This window comes from Lathyrus oleraceus, chromosome 6 (assembly GCF_024323335.1).
Source record: "Lathyrus oleraceus cultivar Zhongwan6 chromosome 6, CAAS_Psat_ZW6_1.0, whole genome shotgun sequence".
Taxonomy (NCBI): domain Eukaryota; kingdom Viridiplantae; phylum Streptophyta; class Magnoliopsida; order Fabales; family Fabaceae; genus Lathyrus; species Lathyrus oleraceus.
In genome coordinates this window covers 12653135-12665201 of record NC_066584.1, presented here as the reverse complement: position 1 = coordinate 12665201, position 12067 = coordinate 12653135, and the positions used below count along the sequence as shown (strand labels likewise).

The 12067-nt window shown below is 32.4% G+C and overlaps 1 protein-coding gene and 1 long non-coding RNA gene across 2 annotated transcripts; both read right to left on the bottom strand.

The window, feature by feature from the left end:
- Positions 1-824: 824 nt before the first annotated feature.
- Positions 825-1829, bottom strand: LOC127097438 (uncharacterized). Its single transcript, XR_007793030.1, has 2 exons — positions 1338-1829; positions 825-1202 (listed from the first exon to the last, which is right to left on the bottom strand). It is a non-coding gene; the product is annotated as an uncharacterized LOC127097438 (long non-coding RNA).
- Positions 1830-8876: 7047 nt separating this feature from the next.
- LOC127092440 (uncharacterized) lies at positions 8877-11827 on the bottom strand. The gene is made up of 3 exons (XM_051031309.1): positions 11079-11827; positions 9884-10231; positions 8877-9797 (listed from the first exon to the last, which is right to left on the bottom strand). Exons 1-3 carry the CDS (start codon positions 11547-11549, stop codon positions 9165-9167), a joined length of 1452 nt encoding a protein of 483 aa, XP_050887266.1. The 5' UTR covers positions 11550-11827; the 3' UTR covers positions 8877-9164.
- Between the last annotated feature and the right edge of the window lie 240 nt (positions 11828-12067).

Sequence of the window (12067 nt, the reverse complement as noted above, 5' to 3'; positions counted from 1 at the left end):
TTGATTAAATAGAAACAGATGTCGTACCCCAAATTTTACCACCTTTCTTTTCATTTTCCGCTAACTTAGGATTTATATCACTTTCCTATCCGTAGCTCATATAAGTCATTTGGTCAACCCCAATGACCTAAAAAGTTAAAGGGGGGTCATTTTGACTTTTTATGAGTCTTTGCTTCCATCATAGTTAACTGCTATTTTAGGATATTCTAGAATATTATTTAACATTTTTAGGATAACATCATTGATAATTAATTTTTAGGACTATTTTTTAGAATAGGTCATTACCATTAATTTGTAATATTTCTTTAGAGACTATTACCTTTGGTTAAAGATTATTATTAGTCATTAAAAGCTTAATTATCTTATTAGTAAGAAATAATGTTCATTTGTCATTGGTTTAGATAGAAATTCGTTAATTTTATTTAGTTAAATAATCAGATATTATAGTTAAATTATATTATAGATTGATATTATTAATTGAATTAATCAGGTAATGATTAATTTATATTATTAATTATGATTAGATTAATATTTTATTAATAATCATTATTATTAGTCAGAAATTATTCTTAAACTATTAAATTAGTGGTATTAGTAATTTCATTGTTAGTATTAGAATCAGCCATGTTAGGTCAAATTTTTTTTTCAGGTTTATTATATGATTATTATTAAAATGGTTATTGTTTGAGTCTGGTCAAAATATTGACCAGATTAAGTCAAATCCAGACCCATCATCAAACCGAGTCAAGCTCATGACCCAGGTCCATCCCCAATTCACTCAATTCTCAAAAACCTTAAATGCGCTAATAGAGTATCTAAATTCATATCAAAACTTTATAATTAGAAATTAATCAAACCTTTCCAATTTTGATTGCAGATACATGGAGAAATAAAAATTACAAGTAAAATCGGACCAAATACATAATCAAATCAAAACCTAATTTCTAATTGAATTAAGCAATGAATCTAATTACCACTAAAACTTCCTAAAGTAAACAATCTAATTAATGCTTAAACCTAAAAATTAATCTATATGATCAAATAAAAGAAAAAGGATAAAAAAATAAGAAAGAAACCCTAAAAATACGATTGCTTCTGCAACTCCCAACCTCCATTTAAAGCTCTGATGAATAGTGATTAGGGTTTGACATTGAAACCCTAATCCCTTCGAACTCAGCCTCCACCACCATCGCCAAAAGCACCTAACACAGAAATAATAAGAGGAAGAAAATAGAAGAAGAAGAGAAGAAGAAGAGAAGAAGAAGAGAAGAAGTGAGAAATCATCAGGAAGACAAAGAGGAAGGAGAGCAATAGAAGAAGAGTTTGAAAGTCATTACCTTTTTTACCAGAGAACTTCGCCTTTTTGTTGATGAATTATGTTTGAGGTTGACTTATAGATTTAAAGTTTTTTTGTGTTTGACTTGGGTTTAGGATAGGCTAATTTTGTTTCAGGAAGGGTTAATTTATAGTTTAGGGTTCGATCTGGGTATGATTGAAGGTTTTTGGAAAAATCTAGGGCTAGGGTTCCTCGTTTATGGTTAGGGTTTCTAGGTTTATGGGTTTGGAGTTGTTAGGGTTTCTGGGTTGGGATTGTTAGGGTTCGTATGGGGAACCCTAGGGCTCGTCTAGGTAAGTGTAAGATTGTTAGGGTTCTAAGGGTTTCATGTGTTATGGGTAGGTTTAGGAAGAACATTTGAAGTTTCTGGTTGAACTTTAACCGGAAACTAGGGGAAAAGGTGGTTCTCAGGGTGGTGGTTGGTGTTTGAGGGTGGCCGGAGTTCGGATGAGAGCGAGAGAGAGTGAGATGAAGAGAGAGAAGAAAAATGAGAAAATGTGAGATTTATTAAGGCATTTCGCTTATATACCCCCTTAGTCAAATGCCACATCACGCCTGCGTGGCTTCCCTCTTTGCCAATCACACTGCTGACTCAAGGCAATCAATGTACCAACACGCTTATAGTGCATCTTGTCTGACTTTGCATCACGGTCACCCATTTTACATACTTGGATTAGTAGGCGCAATCAAAGGCCAAGATCTCATGTAGCGAGATCCTTATGATCTTGATCATGTGGTCCAAAGAGAGTTAATGACCATTTCAAAAAATTTATTAATATTAAGTGTAAATAATGTAATGAGTATTTTAAAAAGTATATTTTATAGTTCTCCTCGATTTTGGTCATAAACCGAGAGGTATGTGGTGTTAGCTTTTAAAATATAAAAAAGCTACTGTTGGGGATCGAATCAATGGTCATTTCAACTATCCCTTCGGTTATTAATAGAGGGGTATAGTGAAGAGTTTTCATGACGTCATTCGTTATCTGCCATTTGTAACTGAGGTTAAATCAACTTCGCATTCGAGGTTAACTGTGTTTTTGTAGTAATGCCTCTTTATTTTTTTGGTTTGCTCATTATTTTGGTTGTGGTTTCTTATGTTGTGATTTTGTTTGTTGGCTATTTTTGTTTTCATGTAACGTTATGGCTTGGCATATCTTGTGCATGTGTTATCTTGAATTTTTCCGTGAGCTTTAACCTCTTTCTAATATATTATTTTACCATTAAAAAAGAGTTTTTGCAAAAGTTTAGCCCAATAACCTTAGACCAATATTTTTATAGGTTTAGCTTGCAACCTTCACTTATATTACAAAAGCACAAGAGGACTGAACTCTATAAAAACACAAATTCACTACAACAATAGAAAAATACAACTCTCTCTCTCTCTCTCTCTCTCTCTCTCTCTCTCTCTCTCTCTCTCTCTCTCTCTCTCTTCTCCTCTCTCTCTCTCTCTCTCTCTCTCTCTCTCTCTCTCTCTCTCTCTCTCTCTCTCTCTCTCTCTCTCTCTCTCTCTCTCTCTCTCTCTCTCTCTCTCTCTCTCTCTCTCTCTCTCTCTCTCTCTCTCTCTCTCTCTCTCTCTCTCTCTCTCTCTCTCTCTCTCTCTCTCTCTCTCTCTCTGCGTATGGGCTTTAGAAACAACGGGCCTCCCTCTGCCATACTATTAGCACACCCCAACCTTAGCCCAAATGCTCATACTACTGAATATAGACCCCCTCTAGGATTTTATTTTCTTATATATTATTTGTTTTCCATTTTATTTATTAATTAGAATTATTATTTAGGGATAGATAATTAATAGAATAATTAGGATTAATGAAATTTAATAATTTAATAATTAATTAGTTTATTAACATAATAAAAAACACCAAAAAATATATGATTAAATATTTAATTAGGTTTTAATTAGGATCTAGGTAAGGTTAATTTCATGATAATATTAGGATATAATTAGGATAACTAAACATAATTAGGCATAATTACTTAAAAATAATAATTAGACTATTATAATTTTTTCTTATATTTAATATAAATAAATAAAAAAATTAATTAATTAATGTTAATTAGTTAGGGTTAATTAAGACAATTATAAGACAATTAATATTAAGGTTAATTTAAGGATAGAATTAAGGTTTTGATTAGCCTAATTAAAATTAATAATTAGAATTAACATAATTAAAAAATATAACATAAATCTTTTGCTTTTTTTTCATATAGCTTATCCAATTTTCTTATCTTAAATATATATATATATATATATATATATATATATATATTATATATATATATATATATATATATATATATATATATATATATATATATATATATATATATATATATATATATATATATATCATTTAACACACTATATTCTAAGTCAAATTAATCATAACATTTTTGCAACTAAAATCAACATTCGCTCATTCAAATCTTAAGTCCTCACCCATTATGCATTGAGGCATTTTCAAATCAAACATTTATTCGTCCCAATGCGTTGAGAACTTTCATAATCAAAAAACAACAAATCAACAAATATTTTCTAGACGAACTACGGTGCTCTGATCCTTCAATAAACGTGAGAGTACGTGGGCATAGAGTTGTAACACTCTAGCGAGTACAATAACCAAAAATATTTTCTTTGTCCTCCCTTTTTATTAAATATTTTCTCTTAATAATAAAATATTCCCTGTAAGTAAGTAGATTAAGGAAGAATAAATAACATAAGAAAACATCCTTAGGAAAACCTAGTAACCTTAGAATTAGAGAAGGATCTCATTGAGTACAATGGAAGTGAGGGATGCCCAATACCTTCATCTTTCTTAATAGACTCCCTAATCTGAGTGTCTCGCCCTTAACTTTAGGTTTTATCATTATTTCTCTGTTACTTAAGAACAAATAAAGGATGATGGCGACTCTGTAATTTTTCAACCGCGACAGTGTTCTTAAATAATCATATAACTAAATATTTATTTTATTTATCTAACCTTTTTTTGTTTTATATCAGAAACAAATGCATGAAATATCCAACATTTGATCTTCCCTAAGATTTAATGAAATGAGGATTCATCACTTGTTCTTCCCCAAGATATCTAGTATTTGTTCTTCACTGACAACGATGACGATGAGTTGAATTCAAAATTTGTTATATATTTTTACTTTAATATTCTGTATAAATAATGTAATATTTTGTGTAGTTTGTAAACAAAATAATTTATTAATATTATGTCTAAACAATGTAATGAGTATTTTAAAAAATATATTTTATAGTTCCCCTCGATTTTGGTCATAAACCAAGAGGTATGTAGCGTTAGTTTTTAAAATATAAAAAAGCTATAGAGGATCGAATCAATGATCATTTCAACTATCCCTTCGGTTATTCTAAAATAGAGGGGTATAGTGAAGAGTTTTTATGAAGTCATTCGTTACCTGACATTTGTAACTGAGGTTAAATCAACTTCGCATCTAAGGTTAACTATGTTTTTGTAGTAGCGCCTCTTTATTTTTTCGGTTTGCTCATTATTTTGGTTGTGGTTTCTTATGGTGTGCTTTTGTTTGTTGGCTATTTTTGTTTTCATGTAACCTTATGGCTTGGCACATCTTGTGCACGTGTTATCTTGAATTTTTCCGTAAGCTTTAACCTCTTTCTAATATATTATTTTACCATTAAAAAAGAGTTTTTGCACAAGCTTAGCCCAACAACCTTACACCAATATTTTATAGGTTTAGCTTGCAACCTTCACTTATATTACAAAAGCACAAGATGACTAAACTCTATAAAAATACAAATTCACTACAACAATAGAAAAATACAACTCTCTCTCTCTCTCTCTCTCTCTCTCTCTCTCTCTCTCTCTCTCTCTCTCTCTCTCTCTCTCTCTCTCTCTCTCTCTATATATATATATATATATATATATATATATATATATATATATATATATATATATATATATATATATATATATATATATATATATAAAAGTGAGATAGAAGAGTAGGTAGTTCAAAAAAATTGTGCTTTAGGAACTAGCAAAGCACTCATTTATATAGGAAAATAATTAGCTCTAGAAGGAAACAAGTCATTGGCTTGAATGTATTTTTTTTTTATCTAATAGCATAATGGTTGGAATTTCACCCTTTAAAGGTGAATAAGTGGAAGGTTTGGACTTTTTCTAATCGATTAGAAACTACAAGATAATTTATTAGACTATTCTAAAAAAGGAAACCTAATCTCCCTCACATCTTAATCGACCAAGGGGTTTTCTAACTGATTATGAGCCAAACTTATACCTATATCAATTATATGAAAGCTCTAATTAATTAGATAGTAAGTTAACTTTCCTAAGTGATCACAATTGTTTCTTAATCGATTAAGTACTTTTCATAATTGATTTTTAGAAGAAACGACAAAATGATGAAGAGTTTAAAATGGTTTTAGTGCGTGTGTACATCATCTTAATACTTCAAAACTTAATATTGCTTAAATTACATTCAACTGAGCAAATACAAGATTAAAATACTAACCGCTGGATTAGATGAACTTTCACAACTTTAGTTCTTTTTGTTTGATTAACTTGAATCTTTTTAGCTCTCCATAGAGGAACTTGGATACTTTGTTTTTAGATTTCTTCTTAAGTGATGAAACTTATGATTTAACTTTTCCTTATTTAGTTTTCATCGTAAAAAACTTTAAAAGAATTTAACGTGCACAACACATGAACTACATGTTACCCAAGTGACTTCAAACACTAGAGGGAAAGGGTGGATTGTGACATAAAAAATATTTAGATATTTTAAAATATAAAACAATTTTAAGGTTAATTTTAAGAAGATGAGTAGAATATGAAGAGAAATACAAGTAAATAAATGCATAAAAATAAAGAGATGAGACCTTCGTCTAGTCCTTATGGATAGCCCCTGAGATTTTCACTATCATAGTTTCTTATAATAGAATTAGCCCACAACTTTTTACACCATAGTTTTATCGTTTACAACCTTATGATATATCAAAGCTTAAGATAACAACCCTCTTTTGTTTTAAAACTTCATAATTGATTAAAAGGTGAATTTCACTATATAATTGACTAAGTAAGAAGCATAATCATTTATACTTCGGTTTTCAAGAACTTTGCCTAAACCAAGATATTTTAAAGAAGTATTTGAAATCAGAAGAAAGTTGAAAAATATTTTCAGTGTACGTATGTGTGCGCGCGCGTGGGTGTGTGAGTGTATACGCACGCGTTCGTGCGTGTGTATGTGTGTGCGTGAGTGATATTATCTTAGTATTTTCAGAGTAACACACTTAACATCACTTTTTATCCTATAAAAATAATAAACAATCGAGCACATGATTATATGCGAGTTTTTAGCAGTTGAAATTGTTTCTTGATGATGTTCTTTAGCGTTTTACCCCTTAGCACCAATTACCAAAAACTTCTCTCTTTTTAATTTGTTTTTTTAAATTTCTTATTTTTTTATGATGTATATTATATTTTATTTAATATATTTTTCATCGTTAAAACCTTGTTGTACTTATTTAGCACAAATAATCACATTCCTTTTTTAGTGATGACAACACATCTCTTAGAGAGGTGGCTAAAAAAGATTAAGAAGAAAAAGAAAGTTTGGAGAATGAGCTTCCTCTGACATATAAAGATAAGAGTATAATTCTTCTAAGAGTATACTTCTCACTCTTTAGCATAATCGGGAAGCAGGAAACACATTACCAACACATATAACAAACACAAAAGAAGAAGAAGAGGCACATGAAGCATTTTAATTAATGCATGATTAGTTTAAATTCTTAATTCAGTTCTTATAAAAAGAAGTTCCTTAGATCAAGGTTTAGTAAAAATATCTTGAGTTGGTTAGATAAAAACACAAACTTAATTACATAATCTTCTTTTTCAACATGATCCATAATAAAGTGGTACATAATCTCAATGTGTTTCTTGCGAGAGTGAAGTATCGGATTCTTAGTGAAATTTATGGCACTAGTGTTGTCATACTTAATCAAGACAATATTTAGATTGATACCATAATCACTTAAATCCAAATTATATGTGCACGACAACTACATGTAGCGGCTTATTCTTTTTTGATTGTGGATAACGCGACACTTGCTTGTTTCTTAATATGCATAGGGATAAGTGAATTCCAAGAAAGTGGAATTCACCCCTTGTACTTTTATGATTCAATTTAAAACTAATGAAATCGAAACGTGAGTACCCAATTAGTCTCTTGGTGTACCATAAATTTATAAGTGGTAGTATATCATGATGTGTTTGACCATAGTGAGGTGTGAGTCTTTGGAGTTTTCTTAAAAGTATGCACACATATAAATAGCAGAGATAATAAAGATAGAGAAGATAATCATTCATACCTTAATATTTTCTTTCTTCTACTGATTTGCATCTTTCATCTTTATCTAAGTAATATGATGTGCTCATGGGCGTAGAAATATGTTTTTCCTTATCCATTACTAATATTTTTATTAGTTTTTCGCAATATTTAGTTTGATTTATGAAGGTGTTTTCTTTTGTTTGATGTATTTGCAGTCCAAAGAAATCCTGAAGTTCACCCATCATTGTCATTTCGAACTTATCTTATTAAAAATTGCTTACACAAAGATTCGTTATTAGAACGAAATATAATATTATCAACGTAAATTTGAACGAGTAAAATATTATGCTCATATTTTTATAAAAAGTGTTGAATCAACCTTTCCTCTTTAAAAATTGTTTTTAAATAAAAATTTGTTCAAATTATCATACCAAGCATGCAGTGCTTGTCGTAAGCCTCAAAAATCTTTTTTAACTTGATGGCATGATTAGGAGAGAGAAATTTTAAAATTAGTAGGTTGATCAATATACACTTCCCTTTGAAGACATTGAAAATGCTTACAAAAATGTTGGAATTATCTATGGATAGATTTTGTTTTTCCAGCTAGCTGATATGACTTTAAAGAACCATAAGATTGTGCTATGGAACTTGAGAAACATAGGTTTTTGCCAAAATAAGTAAATTATTATGATAGATTCTCTAAAATAACATGTAAATAAACCTTTGAAATAACTAATTAAATTACTAAAAACAGCCTCAATAGTTGCACTTCATGATCTTTTGGGTATAAATATGTTTACATGTGTATTTAGAACTATGTGTTTACTAAACATGAGTGTGCTTATAAAATGCATAAAAATCTAAAAGATTGAGTATAAAAAAAGAAGATTAAAAAGCATAAAAATCTAAAAGATTGAGCATCTCAAGCATGTTCAAAGGCACTCATGATTCATATTTCGGTGTTAGCAGTGCACATGGGACATAAGGGACAGAAACTAATTATTATATCCAACGGCATGAGTAAAAAAATGTCATCCACAGAGAACAAATCTCATTAGCTCATATTTAAATTTGAATAGTTTTCTTCAATAGTTTTCTCAATGATGGAGAATTTACTTGAAACTCTGAACCAAAAATTTCAGCAACAAATTCTAGGCTATAACTGATCTTCAAGCATCATGGTAGAATGCTTTCACATAAGAAGTTAAGAAACACCTACAGGAATTTCAGTTATTAAATAATCAGCAGATTCTCAACTTCACACTATAGGTAAGTGGATAAAACAAACCTTGATGTACATAAGCATAATCATCCACTAAAAACCTAGAGTAATATAAATCACTTTTTAGAATCTGTAACTGATCAATTCTATTTACAAATTTGATGATCCCTGCTGCAAACTTTACCATTTTACTTGCAGAAATTTGTCATCCAACGAACCAAATGGGCCCTTAAAGCTACAATAATTAAGCTAATTCAGAAACTGTCTTTGCTAAACGTCCACTGTCCAGTTAATGTTATTTGTATCGCTTTCGTGTGATTTTTGGAACTGAGCAACTTTGGCATGGTATGCAGCTGCAGCAGCTGCGGCGGTCTTACTCTTCATTCTCTGACCTTGAGGAAGCTCAGAAGCTTCACTAACAGAAGCAAACCGTAGCTCCGATGGAGGAATGAAACAATCTATAGAAAGGCCAGGGACATTGAACGCAACCTCCTCAATCGTCCATGCTTCCTCCATCTTGGTCTTAGTATGGCTCATTGCTGTTTCCCCAAACCTGAAAAGTGTCACTACAGATCGACCCGAGTGTGCAATCATGATCCCTTCAACAGGCCTGTAGTCGTCGAGAAACGAATTAATTGTGGTCTCCCAATAAACTGCATCGCCTCCATTGTTTTGAATGCGGGTCAAATGGGAATCTTCCAAGTGAACAAGAAGTCCTGTTTTCTGACTAAAGTATCCGAATAAAACATGCCTTATGATCTCTGCTGGACCTTCGCTCCTCGCTTTTAATGTCGATGGATCTGCACAAAGCTTGAGGATGAAACAATCCTCTTCGTTTATCTTCTTCTCTCCAATGCATCTTGCATTGATAAACATGCTAGCAGTTGTTCTTGGGTCAAGACCCTATAGATATAAACAGAAAAAATCTAAGTTATAATTCAACAAAAGTCACATATGTAAAGGTAGGAGTGAACGGCAGAGAAACTCACCTGAAGCGCGCGTCGAAGAGGCCTCACTGGCCCTTTTGCAGCATGTGCACCAAGCCAAGGCGTGTGGCGCCACACGAGCTTCCCGTTGCAACCAGCATGAACCTTGCTGCCACCAAGAGCAAGCTCTACATACCACATATCTGGATTCATCTGCCACAAGACAAATCCACCAGACTCTGCAGCTTTGGAGGAATTACGGCTACGCGTGACTTTCTTCGCAGTCTCGAACTCGGAGGCTATCATCCTCACTTTTCCCATGGCATAAGCATTATTAATGGAATTTTGAAGCTTCAAACCACCCGAAGCAGCAATGTACTGCTGCAGTATGTACTGAGCAGAAGAGGTTTCCTGCAACAACAACGGCAAATAATGCCACCACAACATTACATTGCAATACTTCGTAGAAAAAGAGAAACCATTATAAGATCAAAAGTAACTAACACAAATCCCAATATCCCTCTATCCCTCCTCAGTCCCCAGTTCTAAATCTCTCGCACACACCAGAACCCATTGAAGGCTTATCTGAATCAGCTTATTTGAGTTTATTCCTTGACATAAACACTAGAGAGACTCTTTGGGAGAATTTCTGAAAACAACTTATGTTCTAGCATGTCCATAACCTGTTTTCAGCTTATTTTCATAAACTGTCCGGGATACTTTCTAAGAACAGCTTATATCTTATATGTATTTTGCTGCAGAATTAGATTATGCATAAGCATTTATATGATAAGCTCGAGCTTAACTAAGCTGATTATCCAAACAAAACCTACATTTTCCAAACATCACAAAAATAGAACATGAGAGCTTAGAACTCAACTTTGATCAATGGAACTATCTCCAGCCAAATCTTGGTCCCTGCGATTGGATTAATCCAAAAGCTCAAACTGTATACCTTGCTTAATGGATCAATCCAACAACCGAGATTTTGGTATGGCCAAACAGAATACTTTTTTTTGTATAGATCTTTCAATTGCATTTAAGCTACTTCATCTAGTCTTAGCAAACTACTCAAAACCCCTCCAATTTCCCAGCTACCAATCAAAAACACACACCATAAAAAAAAGCATGAAAAAAGGAAACAAATCAATAAACAAGCTATGATATGAATGAACCTGATTAGCCTAATAGCAACAAGAACAAAAACAGAAGAGTGAAATAACCAATGAGTGATAGAGAGAGAGAGAGAAAAACTAACAATGGGAATATCTTTGATACTGAGATGCGGAAAAGGATCAGTAGTGCAAACATGAACAGGAGCAAGAGGAGCACCCAGCACACCAAGAAGCAATCTCAGATCGGATGTCTTGCATGCTAAACCCGAAGAAGACGAACCAGAACCAGAACCAGAAGAAGACGAAACAGAAGGTGCTCTAGCTAACTGTCCTTTCATCCAATGCCCCCATTTTCCTTCCCCTCTGTTAACATCCTCGCCGTCGGTTCCATCAGGACCTTCCTTCAACGGCGACAACGCTTCCACCGGTCTCAAACTCCCCGATCTCGTCATGAACAACTCCGGCGGCGGACCTTGTTGTTTCCTCCTCCGCCGGAGAAGTCCCGACATCGGAGAAACACTTCTCGCCGGACTCTTGGCACGTGACCTCGCCGGTGAGAGTCCTCTAACTACTTCGTGTTTGAGTGATGAAAAGAAACCTTGCTTTTTATCCATTATTACGAGATTGCCACTAGAGAGAGAATGAAATTGAAGATGGTTGTTATGTTGTTGGTGTCGTGTTTGTTAAAATGACAAAGAGAAAGATAGTACTAATATGATAAGCAACGATTTGTGTGTGTTGGTGTTGGGACAGTATTGCCGCCAGATACGTTAACTGTGGACTGCACACTACTGCGCTACCAACGTTGCTTCTTGCTGCTATCTTATAATATCACCACTATTTTTTTATTTGTTTATGGAAAATAAAGTTAGAATATGTATTTTAGACTTATTTCTTGGTAGAGAATGATATCATATACTTATAATGTGTTGAAGATGATGTTATATGTACACCTATAGATAAAAAATTCTATTGTAAGAAAAGTGTTTCCTTTAAAATTTAACTTTAAAAATGTACTTGTGCCAAAGGTACACTATCTAATATGTAACCCTACTATTATAACTACACTCATATATATATATATATATATATATATATATATATATATATATATATATATATATATATATAT